Raw genomic sequence first — 20,305 nt, forward strand, 5'->3', positions numbered from 1 at the left:
GTGTAAGCTTGACTCTCTCACACACACACACACACACCACCGAGCTCTCCACTGTGAAACATGCGCAGCAACAGGCAGTAGCGGTACCAGAAATCAACACGGTGCAGGCTTCTAACTAAGGCCGTAGATTAATCACGTTATCTTTCTATGCAATTAAACATTTTCATGGTGATTAATATCACCCCCCAGTCATTTTCTAAACTTGCCTGTCTCATGGGCAGCTTTATCCACCAGCCCCAAGATCCTTCCTGCAGCCTCCTCTATTGCAACGTTCCACGAGGGCGAGACATGGCTGCAGGAAGGATCTCGGGGCAGGCGGGAAGCTTCGTGCATTGCAGTCTCTGCCCACGACCCAGACAAGTTTGGAAAATGGCTGCGTGGGGGGGGGGGGGGGGGGAGGGAGAGAAAAACAAGAGATGCTGGAGTGACCTAATGGTTTGTGCAGCAGACCTGGGGAACCAGGTTCAGTTCCTGCTCTGCCTGACGGTTGGCAGTGGGTTGAGATCCTGGGGAACCAGGTTCAGTTCCTGCTCTGCCTGACGGTTGGCAGTGGATTGAGATCCTGGGGAGCCAGGTTCAGTTCCTGCTCTGCCTGACGGTTGGCAGTGGATTGAGATCCTGGGGAACCAGGTTCCGTTCCCTCTGCAGCTCTGTGTGACCCTGGGCATGTCACTTAGCCCTCTATTGCCCCGGGTACAATTATGAGCCCATTAGGGACAGTGCAAAATACCTGTAATAGAAATTGGAGACCACTTGTTGTATATCAAGCACTGAAAATAAAGTTTACATTTTTTTAGTCATGAGATTAAAGTGTGATTAAAATCTTTAATTGTGCAACACCCCTACTTCTAACCCACAACACCAGGTTGCACTGCTTGCACTGTAGAACAGGTATAGCGCAGGCAGCAGCGGCAACAACAACATCAGACTTGAATACAATTTGGTTTCCTTCGAACCCTTCTCTTTTCTTAAAAGGATGGCGGGTTGGGGGAGCGAGGTGGGCTCAACCTGTGCTGGCTTTTCCCATTCAGCTGTGAATACTTTTCAAATTCATTGAAAATAGAAACTTGTGATTTCCTTTCAACAATCCGAAAGGTTTTCTTTGTATTAGGGCGGGTTTTGAGTAAAGCAGCTGTTGCTAACCTTGTACATCTGAATATGGGTTTGGGGTGTTTGATGCATTCTGAGATAGGAAACTTTCGTCACTTCCTTTTCTGACCTCTTAAATAACTCACTCGCTGTAGGCTCCTCTTAAAACGAAGTCAGCCGTGTGACAGTAAGTGATAAGGTGGCTGTTGTTTAATTTGTGTTATGAACCTGAGCCTTTCTGTATACGCTATGTGCTTGTTTATTGCATAGGTATATAAAAATGAACGTTCAGCATGTAACTTGCATCTATATTAAATATATATTGTGCTTTTAACCATGCACTTGATTCCTAAGGTGGGTTTTTAACCATTCAGTACTGTGGGGGAGCTTAGTAAAGCAAACCCGTTACGTGTATTGGGAATTAAAAGTAAGAGTTTAAAACTAGTTGAAAACGGTTTATGTAAGAATCTTTCTAGCACTATGGCAAGTGTCACTTTGAGAGATCGTGTTGCATGGGAGCACTTTAGCAGCTGGAAATGTTGCACACTGTTAAGGTCTTTGCCAAGTTTATCAGTTGGCTATTTCTAGTACATGGTACAATCCAGTCATAATTGAGGCAAGGTGGACGGAACTATGCTTGAGGAAATGGAACCTCCCAGCCCACCTGTGAGCTTTAAAGATGAAAGTCTTACACAGAGAGCACTATTGTGAATCCACTTCCAAGGAACAAGCAGGACCCGATGCTCCAGCATCGAACAGACAACTCAGCGCTGGCAAGAGGAAACTCCTAACACAAAGTAACACCTTTAATTCTGAGGAGTCTGAGTTATATGTAGTAGTCAAGGGGGGGAGGGGTGGGAGACAAATCCTTATTTCTCAGGCAATCTAAGGTTATCAATAGAAATCAACAAAATAAAACATGGAAAAGAAAATAAGATGATACCTTTTTATTGGACATAACTTAATACATTTCTTGATTAGCTTTCGACGGTTGCCCTTCTTCATCAGATCGGAAATAAGCAAATGTGCTAGCTGACAGTGTATATAAGTGAAAACATTCAAGCATTACTATGACAGGATGGGGGTGGGTCGGAGGTATGCATGGGGACATCATACAATACAATACAAACATCAGGCAATCTAAAATGTAGGAAGGGTGGGGAGATGTATTTTCAAATTACTCTTTCTACTTATACACTTTCAAAAATATCACGTTGAAAGTAGGGAGGAGGGTAATCGGATTTATGATTCAGTTAATGTATGGAGGTGGTGGTCAGAAGACATCCATCTGTAATGCACGTGAGATGTAAACTAAGGAGCCACAGGCTCTGGACAGCTACTTCCTTAGAGTTCTGGTTACTGTAAAGAATATAACAATTTGCATGCTAGAATATGACATTTGCATATCAATCTTTAACCATTTCTGTAGCCAGGAGAGGGAGAGGGTTGCTCAGTAACGTGAGCCTATTGTTCTTGTTGTCAGAGAAATACTAAACCCTTGGCATCTCACACTAGCCATGTCCACACCTGTGGTCACCCAGCAGCCTGGCACGGTTTCCCTCTGCTGTGGTATCTCCAACAGGCGAGTGGAACAGTGGCCTCTGCGACTGCTTTAAAGACTGTCCCATATGTAAGTACTGGTGGCTTGGGATTTTTTTCCTTTCCTAATGGCTGTTGGGCTAGTAGCAAGCTCCCTGGCTAGCCCTTCATATCACTCAAAAGGTCTACCATTCTATATTATCTCTAAGATAGTTGAGAACTTTTAAAGGTTACTTCAGTGACTCCTGATGATAAACAATTTTAAGCTTTACTTGCTCTGACATAGGGGTTCTCAACCCAGTCCTCTGAACACACCCAGCCAGCCAGGTTTTCAGGGCACCCGTAATGAATATGCAGGAGAGAGATATGCATACATTGGAGGGAGTGCATGCCGCATTGAGCCTGCCATGAGTGGGAAAGCGCGGGGTACAAATGTAACTAAAATAAAAATAAATGCAAATGTCTCATGTATATTCATTGTGGATATCTTGGAAACCAGACTGCTGGGTTGAGAACCCCTGCATCAGCTGGCCTGCGCATTCCCTTAACCCAACTCTGAAGTATTCAGGCTGACTCCTAAATGCCAAGAACATTTGTTTTTATTAAAGTGACTGAGTTGGCAGTCATGGGGTGAATGGGGCCCTGCTTTATGACTGGCACGACATTTTCTGCACTGCTAATCTACCTTACTGGTCTTTTCCTCTTTTCAGGTCTCTTGGGGCTCTGCTGCCCATCAATTCTGGGGTGTTATGTGGCACACAAATATGGAGAACCCTTCCTTTTAGGCATAGTTCCTGGAGGCCTGACTGGCTTACGGACCCACATGCGCCTGTCCTATGGCATCGAGGTAAAGTGATTGCTTGTAAACATTTCATGGGGCAGTGATGTGTGTCCAAGCTGTGTGGACAGAACAATGGCCAGGCAACTCCATTTCTGTGGCACAGGATGATCCAGGTGAGATGGTATGGTGGTTGGGAGGTGGGGCTGGTGGTTGGGAGGCGGGGATAGTGCTGGGCAGACTTATATGGTCTGTGCCAGAGCCGGTGGTTGGGAGGCGGGGCTGGTGGTTGGGAGGCGGGGATAGTGCTGGGCAGACTTATACGGTCTGTGCCAGAGCCGGTGGTGGGAGGTGGGACTGGTGGTTGGGAGGCGGGGATAGTGCTGGGCAGACTTATATGGTCTGTGCCAGAGCCGGTGGTTGGGAGGTGGGGCTGGTGGTTGGGAGGCGGGGATAGTGCTGGGCAGACTTATATGGTCTGAGCCAGAGCCGGTGGCAGAAGGTGGGGCTGGTGGTTGGGAGGCGGGGATAGTGCTGGCAGACTTATATGGTCTGTGCCAGAGCCGGTGGTTGGGAGGTGGGGCTGGTGGTTGGGAGGCGGGGATAGTGCTGGGCAGACTTATATGGTCTGTGCCAGAGCCGGTGGTTGGGAGGCGGGGCTGGTGGTTGGGAGGCGGGGATAGTGCTGGGCAGACTTATACGGTCTGTGCCAAAGCCGGTGGTGGGAGGCGGGACTGGTGGTTGGGAGGCGGGGATAGTGCTGGGCAGACTTATACGGTCTGTGCCAGAGCCGGTGGTTGGGAGGCAGGGATAGTGCTGGGCAGACTTATACGTTCTGTGCCAGAGCTGGTGGTTGGGTGGCAGGGATAGTGCTGGGCAGACTTATACGGTCTGTGCCAGAGCCGTGGTGGGAGGTGGGGCTGGTGGTTGGGAGGCGGGAATAGTGCTGGGCAGACTTATACGGTCTGTGCCAGAGCTGGTGGTTGGGTGGCAGGGATAGTGCTGGGCAGACTTATACGGTCTGTGCCAGAGCCGGTGGTGGGAGGTGGGGCTGGTGGTTGGGAGGCGGGGATAGTGCTGGGCAGACTTGTACGGTCTGAGCCAGAGCTGGTGGTGGGAGGTGGGGCTGGTGGTTGGGAGGCAGGGATAGTGCTGGGCAGACTTATACGGTCTGAGCCAGAGCCGGTGGCGGAAGGTGGGGCTGGTGGTTGGGAGGCGGGGATAGTGCAGGGCAGACTTATATGGTCTGTGCCAGAGCCGGTGGTTGGGAGGCGGGGATAGTGCTGGGCAGACTTATATGGTCTGTGCCAGAGCCGGTGGTTGGGAGGCAGAGATAGTGCTGGGCAGACTTATACGGTCTGTGCCAGAGCCGGTGGTGGGAGGTGGGGCTGGTGGTTGGGAGGCGGGGATAGTGCTGGGCAGACTTATACGGTCTGAGCCAGAGCCGGTGGCAGAAGGCGGGGCTGGTGGTTGGGAGGCGGGGATAGTGCTGGGCAGACTTATACGGTCTGTGCCAGAGCCGGTGGTTGGGAGGCAGGGATAGTGCTGGGCAGACTTATACGGTCTGTGCCAGAGCCGGTGGTGGGAGGTGGGGCTGGTGGTTGGGAGGCGGGGATAGTGCTGGGCAGACTTATACGGTCTGAGCCAGAGCCGGTGGCGGAAGGTGGGGCTGGTGGTTGGGAGGCGGGGATAGTGCTGGGCAGACTTATACGGTCTGTACCCTGAAGAGCACAGGTACAAATCAAAGTAGGGTATACACAAAAAGTAGCACATATGAGTTGTCTTGTTGGGCAGGCTGGATGGACCTTGCAGGTCTTTTTCTGCTGTCATCTACTATGTTACTATGTTATCATCTGGCATTTCTTAGGCAAATCAGTTCTTCCCCCCCCCCCCAACCAAATGGTAGTTCATAGTTCACCTGTATTTCATATACTGCCCCTCAGTACTTATTGTCTTAAGTGGTTTACAAATGAAAGTTGGAAAGAGGAAGGAAATAAAATGAAAACACACTAGGTGCCTAGTTTACATAAGAATAGTCGTACTGTGTCAGACCAATGGTCCATCTAGCCCAGTATCCTGTTTCCAACAGTGGCCAATCCAGGTCACAAGTACCTGGCAGAAACCCAAATAGTAGCAACATTCCATGTAGAACCCCAAAGAGTAGCAAGATTCTAGAATTCTAAAGAATAAGAAGATTCCATGCAGAATTTGAAAGTGTAGCAACATTCCATGTAGAACCCCAAAGAGTAGCAAGATTCCATTCAGCATCCTGTTTCCAATCCAGGTCACAAGAACCTGACAGAAACCCAATAGCAACATTCCATGCTACCAATCCCGGTGCAAGCAGTGGTTTCCCCGTGTCCATCTCAGTAACAGACTATGGACCTTTCCTCCAAACCTTTAAACCCAGATACAGTAACCGCTGTTACCACATCCTCCGGCAGCGAGTACCAGAAGTTAACTATTCGTTGCGTGAAAAAAATATTTCCTCCTATTTGTTTTAAAAGTATTTCCATTTAACTTCATTGAATGTCCCCTAGTCTTTGTGCTTTTTGAAAGAGTGAAAAATTGATTCACTTCTACCCTTCCTATACCACTCAGGATTTTATAGACCTCAATCATATTCCCCCTCAGTCATCTCTTTTCCAAGCTGAAGAGCCCTAACCTCTTTAGCCTTTCCTCATACGAGAGGAGTTCCATCCCTTTATCGTTATCCTTTTCTAATTTCACTATACCTATTTTTGAGAGACGGCGACCAGAATTTTTATTTATTTATTTATTGCATTTGTACCCCACATTTTCCCACCTATTTGCAGTCTCAATGTGGCTTACAAGCACCTGTTATGGCATCGCCATTCCAGGAAATAGATACAATTGGTGTTAGAAAAAGATTCTAGATGGAGGAAAAAAAAGGCCTAAGCAAAGTTACAGAAAGATAAATATCGGAATAGGGTGAAGTGGTGAAGTGTTATAATTAGCTATGGATTCTCATTGTAGGCCTTGTTGAAGAAATAGGTTTTCAAAGATTTACGGAAGTTCGTTATGTCGTTGATTGTTTTCAAGTCAGTTGGTAGTGCATTCCATATCTGCGTACTCATGTAAGAGAAGCTGGTCGCGTGTGATAGCTTGTATTTTAGTCTTTTGCAGTTGGGGAAGTGCAGATTAAGGAATTTGCGGGCTGATCTTTTGGCATTTCCGGGAGGCATAATACTCAATTATCATAAAAATAACAGAGTAATTACAATTTAAGGACAGAGCTAAAGCCCCAAGAGGAAGGAATGGACATTGGAAGGGGGTAAAACCTTGCTTGAATCTTCCTAAACAGAAACAGAGCTAGCTTGCAGCACCTTTTGACGACAATGCATTTCTGCTTTCTTAACTGTAAAGGCCCAGCTCTTGCAATGAGACTGCCTAGTTGTCTTTTCCAGCATATAAAACCAAGATTGATTGATTTATGGTATTTATATCCCACATTATCTGTCTCCAGGAGTGTCCAACCTTGGCCCTCGCCACTTTGGTTTTTCAGGATTTCCCCAATGAATATGAATGAGATCCATTTGCATATAATGGAGGCAATGCATGCAAATAGATCTCGTCCATATTCATTGGGGAAATCCTGAAAACCCGACTGGATTATGGCCCTCAGACTAAGGTTGGACAACCCTGATCTACTAGGACAGGGGTGGGCAATCACAGGCCATGACCCAGTCGAGTTTTCAAGATAGATCTCATGAATATTCTTTGTGGCAATTTGCATACAATGGAAACAGTACTTGCAAATCAATCTTATGCATATGCATTGGGGAAGTCTTGAAAACCTGACTGAGTTGTGGCCCTCAAGGATTGTGGCTGCCCGCCCCAGTTCTAGGGGACACCAAAGAGCAACTGAAATCAAAGCAAAACAATAGATCCCGATCTACATTTGACTGCAGTCACCGTCGGCCCATATTTTTACCTGCATGGAGGGTGGATGCATTTAAATTAGCCCATTTAGCTAGAGATTTTTTTTTTTTTTTTTTTTTTTAGTACAGAGATGTGGTAGCCGTGTTAGTCCACTTTTAAAGGTAATCAATAGAAACAGAACAAAATAAAACATGGAAAAGAAAATAAGATGATACCTTTTTATCTGACATAACTTAATACATTTTTTCATTAGCTTTCGAAGGTAGCCCTTCTTCGTCAGATCGGAAATAAGCAAATGTTGGTAGAGGGCACAGACCGTAGAAGTCTGCCCAGCACTAGCCCCTCCTCCCAACCACTAGCCCCGCCTCCCACCACCGGCTCTGCCACCCAATCTCCACTAAGCTTCTGAGGATCCATTCCTTCTGAGCAGGATTCCTTTATTTTTATCACACATATGATCTGGTTACATCTTCTCGCTTCTCAGGGTGGCTGCAGCGGTACTGCCCATCAGATCAAAGTCAGGTGTACACATAAAGTAGCACATATGAGTTTATCTTGTTGGGCAGACTAGATGGACCGTACAGGTCTTTCTCTGCCGTCATCTACTATGCTACTATGTATGTATGTATGATAGTATATATAAGTGAAACATCAAAGGGAGATATGCATGGAGATAAGAGGGTGATAAAGCAGTAGAATTTTATGGTTTATAATGGGCTAGAAAACCCAGATCTTTAAGTCCTGTCTGGTGGGTGTCAAAATATTTAATCATTCTGACTTCAAAGGTCTTGCGTTCCTGTATTTTTTTTAATTGCCCTTGTCTATATATAATGTAATGTGCTTGGGGACCCAGAAATTATGGCACATCGCAGTTCAGGTCCCCTGAGGCTGAAGAGCAGCTCCATGGAGCTGAGAAGGTGAGGGAGAGGAAAAAGAGGGAAGAGAGCAACAGAGAATCAGATGGGGTAGAGGGGACAGAATGAGTGCTGGCCATAGGGGAGGTGGAGGGAAGGGAGAAAGGAGGAGAGAGTACCTGGGTCAGTTTGCTGCAGGCGTTCTCAAACCAGTCTGTGGGACACCAGGACAGTCAGGTTTTCATCATACCCACAAAGAAGATGCATGGCATAAACCTGTATGTACTACTACAAATCTCTCTTATGCATATTCATTGAGGGTATCCTGAAAACCTGAGATCTGGGTTGAGAACCCCTGCTTTGGTGGGGGGGTGGTGAATGCTGGGGCAACAATGAGTGTTTTGTGTGCATCTGCTAGTTATATCTTAAAGCACACTTTGTACATACAAACTGATGTTCAATTATGCATTTTACAAGTCCATTCGGAGAGGATTGGTTTTGGAGTGATCATGATCCTTCAGTTTAATCCAGAGTGGGGGGGGGGGGGGTCTGAAAAGATATCAAGAGGAGGTGGGGGAGGGCAAAGCCGAAGTTTCAGTACGGCATTAGCATTAGGATCACATTTCTCTCTCCCTTAACCCTACTAAAGTACTGGCTGGCTCCCTAAATTCCAAAAGCAATTTATCAAGGCCTGTCTTACAGTCTGCTGAATGGGCCACCGCCCCCCCCCCCCCCCCCCCCCCCCACACACTTAAATGATTACACACAGCATTATGTGTTTTGCAAGGTGCAACTGATCCTTGGTGGTCTTAAGAGGTTTGCAACTGTGACAGGAAAACGTTAACACTATTGCAAAATGTTTCCTTACTAAGGGAACAGAAGCTTTCCCCAGACAGAGCAAATAGCATAGCGGAGGCTGCAAACGCTTAGAAATAGATGAGGTTAGAACGAGGACCATTAGTAGTTGCCCACTGGGGCTAGAACCAAGTCTTATGCCACCTGCGAGCTTCCTCTTTGTCCATCCCAAGCCTGAAATTCATTCATTATTCCGCACACCTTAACAAGTTCAGTGCAGCCAATAACAATACCTAGAAACTATACAAAATGATATATTTCAGTTACCAACTCAGACCTTCTGCAATACAAGTTTCTGGAACAGGAATGTTATTAACAATTTGCAAAAAACTCACTATAATCAATCTTTTAATTCACAGCTTGGTATATAAAGGATTGAAGTTAGCATAGATTTATTTAATTATTTGTTACATTTGTATCCCACATTTTCCCACCTATTTGCAGGCTCAATGTGGCATACATATGACCGCAACGGCGTTCGCCGGTTCCGGTATAACAAATACAAGGTGTAATTTTCCGCCAAAGTCGCTAATGCTCACACTAGCCCTCTCCTTAAGTCACTTCATTGGCTCCCTATCCGTTTCCACATTCAATTCAAACTTCACCTATTCACCTATAAGTGCATTCACTCTGCCGCTCCCCAGTACCTCTCCACCCTTGTCTCTCCCTATACCCCCCCTTGGGTACTCCGTTCTGTAGATAAATCTCTCTTATCTGTCCCCTTCTCCTCTACTGCTAATTCCAGACTCCGTTCCTTTATCTTGCTGCACCTCACGCCTGGAATAGACTTCCCGAGCCTGTACGTCTAGCCCCGTCTTTGGCCGTTTTCAAGTCCAAACTTAAAGCCCACCTCTTTACCACTGCTTTTGACTCCTAACCGCTGCTCACTTGCTCTGTCCTTTATCCTCACCTCTTTATTCCCTTACCCTTAATTGTTCTGTCTGTTTACCTGTCTTATCTAGATTGTGAGCTCTTTGAGCAGGGACTGTCTTTTGTGTATGGTGTACAGCGCTGCATATGCCTTGTAGCGCTATAGAAATGATAAGTAGTAGATAAGGTTCACGTATGGTAGATACATTGGGGGAACATAGGAGAGGAATAGGGGAGAGTTGAGTTGTGTCCATTAACGATCTTTGGTTTTGTTGCGTTGCAGGTGCTTAGGTTCTTATGTTGGGTAGATACATTGGGGGAACATAGGAGAGGAAGAGGGAGAGTTGAGTTGTGTCCATAACGATCTTTGGTTTTTTGTTGCATTGCAGGTGCTTAGGTTCTTATGTTGGGTAGATACATTGGGGGAACATAGGAGAGGAAGAGGGAGAGTTGAGTTGTGTCCATTAACGATCTTTGGTTTTGTTGCATTGCAGGTGCTTAGGTTCTTATGTTGGGTAGATACATTGGGGGAACATAGGAGAGGAAGAGGGAGAGTTTGAGTTGTGTCCATTAACGATCTTTGGTTTTGTTGCGTTGCAGGTGCTTAGCGTCTTATGTGGGTAGATACATTGGGGGAACATAGAGAGAGGAAGAGGGAGAGTTGAGTTGTGTCCATTAACGATCTTTGGTTTTTGTTGCATTGCAGGTGCTTAGGTTCTTATGTTGGGTAGATACATTGGGGGAACATAGGAGAGGAAGAGGGAGAGTTGAGTGTGTCCATTAACGATCTTTGGTTTTGTTGCATTGCAGGTGCTTAGGTTCTTATGTTGGGTCGGGTGGGTATGCCTGTCTGACAAGGTTTGTTTTAGTTCTTTCCGGAATTTTAGGTGGTCGTACGTTGTTTTTACTATTTTTGGCAGTAACTCGTCTTGGACTTGGATAGTGAAGATCTAAAGTAGCACCTGGAAACTGGAATTTAGTTTCTCCGAGGACAAGCAGGCTGCTTGTTCTCACGACTGGGTGACGTCCGCGGCAGCCCCCACCAACCGGAAGAAGACTCTTCGCGGGCGTCCGCACGCAGGGCACGCCCACCCGCGCTTGCGTGGCCGTCTTCCCCGCCCGTGCGCTGGCCGTTCCCACCAGTCTTTTCTTTTCCGCGCTGGAGGAGTCGTGCGTCGCCGCTCTCTCTTAGTCAAGCCCCGGAAAAACCGTCGCGTGTTCGCGAATTCGTTAATTTCTGTTTCTTGTTGCCGCGCACTCCAAGCTTTTCTTTTTCCTTTTTAAAAAAAAAACAAAAGTGAGAGAGGAACGCGCTTATTTTTCCCTCGTTCTAGCGGGGGCGTCGCGTTGCGGCCTTGTGGCCGCGCGGCTCGATTTATTTTTCGAGGTGTGATTTACCGCCACCATCGACGACTTTAACTTCGCCGACGCGATTTTTTCCGTCCGATGTCCTCGAAGGTCCGAGTGGATTTAAGAAGTGTGGTCGGTGCGGCCGGCCTATCTCGCAGACCGACACCCACGCTTGGTGCCTCCAGTGCCTCAATTACTACTACTACTACTACTTAACATTTCTAGAGCGCTACTAGGGTTACCGCAGCGCTGTACAATTTACCAAAGAGAGACAGTCCCTGCTCAAAGAGCTTGCAATCTAACTAGACAAGTGAACGGTCGGTCCAATAGGAGCATTCAAATTGGGGAAGTCTGGATTCACTGAACAGTAAGGGTTAGGTGCCGAACGCAGCATTGCAGAGGTGGGCTTTAAGCAAAGACTTGAAGACGGTCAGGGAGGGGGCTTGGCGTAAGGGCTCAGGAAGTTTCAACATGCCAACCACACTGTTTTAGGCTTGAAATTCTGCCACATGGTTGGCTCAACCGACCTCCTCCTGAAATTCTGGTCCAGGAATCCTACCGTCATCTAGACCAAACCTATTTCCTCAAATCTCTTGAGCTTGTCTCCCCTTCACCGTTACAGGATGAGCTCACATCCTTGAACTTTTGTTTAATGGAAAATGTTCCAGTTTGTATTGTCCTGTAAGCCTGCTGGACTCACCCCAGCCAGGCAGGTTTTCAGGATATCCATATCCACTGCCTCACTGCATACAAATCTCTCTCATGAATAGTCATCGTAGAATCCTGAAAACCTGACCGGCTGGGGTACCTCCAGGGACCAGATTTGGGAACCCCTGTTCTAGAGGATACATCCTTCGCTTCCCTAATATCTGTGTGACACATTCCCCCAGATTGTAAACAGGCCACCCAAATATGCATATAAACTATTGGTCAACTGGGTGCTAACAACTAATTGAAAGTAATTGGAGTTAATTAGCATTAATTTAGACTTACACTGTCATCTGCCTTCCTGCTGTTCTATGAGACTTGCACACAACGCAAAAGGGGTATTCCAAACATTTCTCGAATAGGATTTACTACTATTACTAATACTTAACATTTCTAGAGCGCTACTAGGGTTACGCAGAGCTGTACAGTTTAACATGAAGGACAGTCCCTGCTCAAAGGAGCTTACAATCTAAAGGACGAAATGTCAAGTTAGGGCAGTCTAGATTGCCGTAAGGATTTGAAGATTGGGCAGGGAGGATTACACCCCAGTCTCGGCTAGTGTTAAGTCCTTGCGTCCAAATTGGGCACAGAAATCCTGGCGCACCCTCTAGAAAAACAGCAAGATAGTATTGAAGTATGGTCTTTAAAAAGACCTTAATGGTAGCGATGCGCCAGTGGTGAACACTGTATAGTGGTTACACTGAAGTTTGCACCCGGCGCATCACTACTATTAAGGTCTTTTTAAAGACAGTTCTACAATCGCTGTAGCAATTCGATTAAGTTTTATACTTCAATACTAGCTTAGATATATCTACATGGTTATGACCCCTGAGGCAGGCACTCTGTGCCAAAACCCAGTGCCAGGCTTTATATTGCCTTTGAGGTTTGCCCTTGATTCATAGGATTTTTATGGTGTGAAGTTCCTGGATACTGTTAAATTAATAGATCTACCGCCCAGAATAGTTCGTTTCTCACGGTCCTATTTAATCTACATTATCCAGATTGCAAGAGTCTCACATAGAAATTACCTACGCATCCTGCTTTCTCCTTCATAGGCACACAGCTATGGAATGCACTGCCTAAATTTCTTAAAATCAACTCCGAACCATCTAAACTTCAGGAAATTATTGAAGACCACCCTGTTCAAAAAGGCCTACCTTCCAGACGTAACTTAGTTCACCTCTTCTGTTTTACAGCAATATTTATGGACCCTAATTTGATCTTTTATTATCTCTGTTGTTTTATACGTTACGTTTACGATCAGTATTTTACTATGACTTTGTTTAATGATATTTTACTGAAATGTAGCCTACCCATGATACTGTGTAATCCACATTGAGCCTGCAACTGGTGGGAAAATGTGGGTTATAATATAAATGTGTTAAATAAATAATATATGTTACAAGTACCAGAAATAAAGTGGTTTTGCTGTGATGACATCTTGTGTCTGTGGCTCATCTCAAGTCTTCTCCACTTTCCCACTGTCGTTTGCTGACTTAGCAGAAGTACTTAGGGCTGTAACCATCGCTCCATGCAGCTTACCCTTCCCTCTGCCTGCATTTAGGGTTGTAACTGCCAGCCAGCCCATGGTGGTGCTAAACCTTATTAATTTAGTGGGATTTATTAACTGACTTTCTGAACAGATTCACTTAGATTAATACCTCAATGACAGTTTTATTACCCAGAATCCTCTGCTTTCACAGTACCACGTGTGACGCTCTTTGACCATAATCGATCATTTCTTCCCTTCCCCAGGGAACGATCTGTACCGATGCCTTATCCATTTGCTGCTGTGGCTGGTGCGAGGTCTGTAGGATGGCACGAGAGGGTCCGTCTTCGAGCTGGTGCTTATCATTAGCCAGGAGTGTAAGGTAACATTTATATAAATCAAAGGAAAACCACCTTTGGAAATGTTTTATTTGGCGATCTCCCTACTCACAGCCTTGAGTTTCAGCTTTTAAGCCAGTTGGCAGCTGAAGCTGTCATTAAATCTTAAAATTTTGGAAAGCCATTCCTGGTGTAAATAATGAAGGGAACCCCAGACAACACACATGGAGTAATGAGAAATTGGCCTGGGCAGACATCCTCCTGATATTCAAAGCTATGTAACTTGCCAGACCAGAGCGCTGACTGGTTAAATGCATATCGACACCAACCGCTAATATTCAGCAAGAGATAACTGGTTATCGCCTAGCACATAAACAGGCTATATCGCTCACTTATCCGCGTAGGTTGCCAATATTCAATGCCTAAACCAGATAGGTTTAGTGGTTAAATAGGGCTGCTAAATGCTCATCTTTGACTGCAAAAAGTTAACCGGTTAGCACTGAATATCGGCATACCCAATTAACCTATAGCAGTTTTTAAGAAAACCCTGAATATCCAGGTTTAATGCCAGCAGCGGACAGAAAAAGTGATGCCTGCCGCCAGCTGCATACCAGGCCAGAGAGTTTATTTTAAAAGGGGGCACAGCTGTAATGAAAGATGTGCAATTTCACGCAGAATATACACACAGCTGACCGATAGGAAGGACAAATACAGAGGCTCACATTGCATCTCTGCACATTCTTCTGGCAAAAGTAAAATAATATTCAACAAAAGGCATCCTTAACAATCTAATGATCTCAGGACATAAAGCCAGTTTCTTGTGGCAAGTACTGCTCTTTGAACCTGCTTTTTCATGCACCTCACTGTCAACTTTGCTCTTTTCAGATTCATCAGTGCCTGTTTTTTTCTTTTTTACAGCAGCACCTTGACTAATCCAGATAATTACTATGATGAAACAAAGAGAAGGGTGGCAGATAAAGGACATACGGCCTGGTTGGTCAGCTCATCCACATCAACTGCAGCATTTATATCTTTAGATGGTTTAAAAGGTTAGATGGTTTTATTTTTTAATTTAAAAAGAATGTACAAATGAGATTTCAGATAGTAATTTAGATATAACATGTTATTGTTTGATTTGATCGAATATGTGGACTGAAGTGATACTCCGTAGTCAGCAAGCTGGAACATACTAGGGAGAGGGAATTATGACAAAACTCTGATGACGGTTAACAGTGCTGATCAATGTTGGTTTGGAAAGATGGATCGTATATTCTGCTTTGTCATCAATAAAAATCGTTGAATCATAAAAAGAATGTACAATTTTTAATTCATTTTGCCGAGTTTGAAAAGCAGTAACTTAGAATAAAATCCATATCATTATAAACTGCTTTTCACGGTGATTTTAATTCATAAAAAGGGTAATTCTGTACTCTAGGTATCCACATTTATGTGCCCTTTCACAAGTAAATGTCTGAAATACTAGTAATTGAATGCAGCCGCAAAAGTGCCAGCAGGGGCCTCCCGGGTATGCACGTCGCTGCTGCAATTAGGCCCCACACATAACACAACACCAGTTCTATGGTATGCTAGCGTTTTTGAATGGAACTTGGCTGTCCAGGTGCCTTTACAGAATAGGCCACAAAAACACAACCATACAACAGGATGAAGTCAAAGAGTCCTTTGTGCAAAGCACCAGTAACAGGACCCCACACGTCTGCGTTGCAGCTGTAAAACCACTGCTTCAGGGGTCACAATGCAATTTGCCAAGCGAAGGTGAAAAACAGGACACCTAGTGCAAAACACTAATCTATGATGGAGAGGTGGCGAAGGCACAGCCCAGCAGCAGGAGTCACAGAACAGCACGGTCGTGCACTGCTCTGTTTGCACCAGATTTCCCTTTGGTTGGCAAGTTGCATTGTGTCCCCTGAAGCAGGTGATTTTACCGCTGAAACACAGACCGTGTCGGGTCCTGTTACTCTTGCTTTGGACTTTCGACTACATGTAGAGGTTTCTAATCGTTTTGTATTTTTGGCTTTTTATAGAATAGGCACCTACCATGCACTGCAGTGTGCCGAAATATGGAGGCTGCTCATTGTAGAGCGGCCTGCAAAGTGTACATCTCTCCCTATTCCAACTAATGCTTGAATTACTAATTTGCATGAATGCATTAGTGCTTGCCCGTGTCACTACCCTGCGTTATGAGGATCAATTTAGTAGTACAGGTTGTAAAATGTAGCCCTACCTCTCTTCTCTCTTTAAAAACAGAAAGGATAAAAAAAAGTGCCCATTAAAAATAAGCAACCCAAGATTCAGCTGAAGTGGTCAATGTTTTGTTTTAAGTGCCGGCCGCCGTGGCTAAGCTATACCTAATATCTAACACCAATATCTGAGCTTTTGCTGATGCTCAACAGCCAGGAGTTACCCAGATCAACAGCAATATTTAGGGCCATTAACCGGAAAGGACAATCCTAAAGTACCCAGGTATGACTGCGGAATACAACCAGCTTCTGGCTAATTCCAGCCACCAACCCATGACTGCCACGACAATATCTGCACCAGGGTGGTCTGTAGAGATTTTCAGCAGCATCTTCTGGATCCTGTAGCTGAAAATCTGGGTACGGGCTGACTCTTCTTAAAGTTAGTGATGCTTCTTCACTCACTAGAGAAATTAAATTTACAGGAAGAATCTTGGGGGAGAATGGGAGTGGAAAGAAATGAAAATTAGTTTCTCCTAAAAGAGCTTGGGATGGGTTTCAACTCCAGATTCTGCTTCTCCTCTTTGCATTTGCCATGTAGTTGAGGCAGGGGTAACAGACCTGGGGGGGGGGGGGGGGGACGACATGGGGAATCCCCTGCATCATGCAACAGCAGGATCTAGGATGCATCCAATTTGTGACTCTTACGCAAGGCTGGCACTGGGTGGGACAAATTAGGACAATACCCTGAAGCCCTGGCTCCTTCTATTGCACAACCTCCATCCTCTTTAACCTAACTTTCAAGCAAGGTTAAAGCAGGCCTTGACTGGGATGGAACCACAAGCATGGAAGGCAGTGAGCCAACTCAAAAAAAAATTCTATTTTACAGAATCTGAGATACATCCAAGAGGCAGAACAACTCTCAGGCCCCCTTAAGGGGAAAAAAAACACACACACATTTTACTGAAACCTTTATCATTCTGATCAACACTTTCATGAAATGATAAACATTGATCACAGCTGAGATACAGAATGTTGTTATCTAATGTTGTATGACACCTCTATCTCAAGCAGCAAAATGCAGAGCTCGTTTCTGTAAAAGGAGCAGAAAATACTATACCCTGAGAGCAGCCAGATTATGATCTTAGAAAGGGGAACCCTCAAGAGCTGTGGCGAGTTTAACCAGCACTAACTGCTCCTATCATACTAGATATTAAACAGTGGTGGACACAGGGCTATTTTGGATGACCTGCCTGGAAAACGTATGGCATTTACCCAAACAGCTGACATTCAAGGATAATTTGGGGGGGGGGGGGGGGGGGGGGGGATGGGGGGGGTTATGGCCTGGAGCTACCTAGCAAGTAATGGTTTTCTTGATTGATTGAAAGCTTGATCCCTTCTGCTATCTTCAGCTTGCAGTCACGTAAACGTCTGTTCTTAAATATCAGAACTACAGCACATAATTCAAACTTGACAGTAGAGACATTAAATATATAACATTTAGAGTTTCGGTTTCCTCTGTAACCATTTCAATTCCTGTTTTTTTTTCATTCTGCTGAATATTTTTAACAAAAGGTCCTTCACTGTATTGGTCCAATTCAGATGCCAAACATTTGTGGCCCAGTTTTGAGACCCATAGTAGCCAGCGGTAAATCTGCATCAAATACAGCTGTGTTCTCCCAGCTGCAGCTACGGTTCAATTTCCCTTAAATGTCTCAGGCACACATGTGGCACTGTCTTACCTAGACCTATTTAAAAGGCATACAGCAAAATCTGACATGATCATTGATTAGATGGGGAGGGAAAGAGATATATCAAGGCCACCAAGTGCCTCTCCCTAGTGCCGTTAACCTTGAACACAAGTCAGGAAAGGTGCTGACTCCTTGGAGTGTCAGTGTAGAGAGAAAGCCATTCACTGTTCTGTCTTCAGTTCCTCACAGTCCATCCATCATAGCCAATAAATCATCTCCCTTGCTGGTGCTTTGCTTGGGCTCCTCTTGTATCTTAAAGTCACCCATGATCTGAGCAAGTTCCTCATTCTCATGTTGGTCCTGTTTCCAAAAAAAAAATATATATATATATATTGCACCTCAGCTGCCACAATACTGTTTTCAAGTTTTTTTTTTCCCATGCTACCTCTCATGTACTGATTTATGACCTTTTTCTATTACATATCACAAAATAAATCTGCAGATTATTGTGTACGGTTACTACATGCATTTCTTCTAAAGGCTGCTGCCATCTCAATAAAGTATTTGAGAACGAGGTTGGCTAAAATCACTATAAACAGATCTTTCCTGACAGTAGCGTAACCAAGGGTGGGCTTCGGTGGGCCCAGGCCTGCCCAGTAGCAGCATACCTATGATGTGGCTGCCAGGGATCCCCAAGCCCCACCAGCCGAAAACTCCCAACAAGTGTCCCTCCTGCATACCTTGTAAGTAGCAGATCTTTGCCTGCAGTGAGCAGTGACATACATACTGCCCGCACCGGCCCCACAGCCTTCCCTCTGATGTATTTCTGCCTAGGCGGAAACAGGAAGTTGCATCAGAGGGAAGGGTGTGGGGCCAACACGAGCAGTGTGTATTAGTTGTTGCTGCTGGTGAAAATCTACTATTTAAAAGGTATACAGGAGAGGGGGGATGTTTGAGAGACCAGATGGCATGCAGGCGAGAGAAGGAGAGACCAAATCACGTGTGGGACGGGGCGAGGTTCTTCTGCCCACCCAAAATTGGGTGTCTGGCTACGCCCCTGTTTCCTGAGGTGCCCCAATGTTACTACCAGTCCAAATCTCCTTTTCTAATCTCTTACAGTGTGTCCAATATACTTTGTCACTGTATTTCTTTTTATTTAAAATAAACTTCAATCAAAAGCTTACACTCACCTTTGTGGCTTGTATGTTGATAACTTTATAAGACAACTCTTCAGGCCTGGTTAGTGCTGCTTGCCTTGATTTAAAATAAATTTTTAAAATTAGATTTTTTTTTCTATACGATTTGAAACAGTCATCAAAATAAACCATCCTGTAAGTCACAGCTTCATTTCTGCACTTGAAAGTTAGGCATTCAAACAGCTGTTCTCTGGTCGACATTCAAAGCAAATGAACTGGGCAGGACAGGCTCCATCCCAGTTAAATTGCTCTGCCTGTTCCAGTTAAATGGAGAGCTGCTGAATATCAGCGCAAACCCCCATGGCACTGTAGGGGGGGCCCTTTAACTAAGCCACATAGGCATACGTCTAGTAGCGCTATAGAAATGATTAGTAGTAAGTTGGAGTTATTGCGTGGCCCGGGCGGTAATTTCGTTTTTTTATGCAAGTTCGCTACGCGTGTGGTGGAAACTGGGCGGTAATCGTCATTCTACACACGTAGACGGTTACCACGTGAGACCTTACCGCTAATCAATGGGTGGCGGTAAGGTCTCAGACCCAAAAAGGACGCGTGCAAATTTTTATTTTGCCGCACATCCATTTTTGTCTAAAATTTTTTAAAAAGGCCTTTTTTACAGGTGCACTGAAAAATGGCTCTGCGCGCGCCTACACTAGCGCAGCCCATTTTTCAGCGCACTTTAGTAAAAGGACCCCTTAACTTCTACATCTGCCCTACCACTAAGCAATCTGTGCGTTGCCAATGTACAGTACCCAGATCTGGCCATGCAGTACCGCCCAAATAGCTGCCTGAATTCTGCAGCAATGAATACTGCCAAGTACCCAGATAGGTTCAGCAGTCTCCCAAGACCCAGAAATTCAGTGCTGGGCCATATTTGGACACCAGCAATGAATATGCAGATCTGATTCAGCCCTCAGCGTTTATAAAAATGTTGACACCCCTCCCCCAGGATGAATATATTCCCCTCTATTGATAAACGATTCAATCCCTGGCACAAAGCACCTTCATGTTGAATACTGACACGCTTTAATCAAGGGGAACCTGCACTTATGAGAGGGAAAATATGTGCTGGTAGAAACGAAAAAAAAGAGTGAATCCAATGAACTGGATCAGTTTCTCTGTTCAGCAACTGACAGCTGAAGCTTCTTGTTTTTAGTTTCCAAATAAGATGCAGGAGGAGTAGATCTGAAACAAGTGCTAATACGTGATCAAAGTAAGCATTATTTTATTTTTAAGAAGGAGGTGTGTCCCTAGAGCTTGATAATCACAGTTTTTGAATGTACGATGCTTTAAAATCCAAAATGATTAAAAAAAGGAGACTCACAACAGAGCTTTCGGTTTTTATACTCGAGATGTTGCAAGCTGCTCTGGGTCTTTTCTTGGCGTAAGGAGAGGGTGGTGGACGCTTGGAATGCCCTCCCGCGGGAGGTGGTGGAGATGAAAACGGTAACGG

At 45.2% G+C, this 20,305-nt stretch overlaps 2 protein-coding genes across 2 annotated transcripts in view; one reads left to right on the forward strand and one right to left on the reverse strand.

Moving 5' to 3' along the window:
* The first annotated feature begins 1,365 nt into the window (after positions 1 to 1,365).
* On the forward strand, positions 1,366 to 15,083 carry LOC115480110 (cornifelin homolog). Its single transcript, XM_030218584.1, is given in 7 exon segments — positions 1,366 to 1,886; positions 2,573 to 2,645; positions 2,647 to 2,719; positions 3,339 to 3,475; positions 13,702 to 13,773; positions 13,775 to 13,817; positions 14,692 to 15,083. Coding segments are annotated over 5 exon segments (351 nt in total). The 5' UTR covers positions 1,366 to 1,886; positions 2,573 to 2,606; the 3' UTR covers positions 13,805 to 13,817; positions 14,692 to 15,083.
* A 2,424-nt stretch (positions 15,084 to 17,507) lies between these two features.
* LOC115480178 (protein OSCP1-like) overlaps positions 17,508 to 20,305 on the reverse strand; it is a 28,031-nt gene continuing 25,233 nt past the window's right edge. The window contains 2 exon segments of the mRNA XM_030218667.1: positions 17,508 to 18,019; positions 18,850 to 18,913. Coding sequence (XP_030074527.1) covers positions 17,903 to 18,019; positions 18,850 to 18,913 — 181 coding nt within the window. The 3' untranslated portion in view covers positions 17,508 to 17,902.

Source organism: Microcaecilia unicolor, chromosome 11, assembly GCF_901765095.1.
Source record: "Microcaecilia unicolor chromosome 11, aMicUni1.1, whole genome shotgun sequence".
NCBI lineage: Eukaryota > Metazoa > Chordata > Amphibia > Gymnophiona > Siphonopidae > Microcaecilia > Microcaecilia unicolor.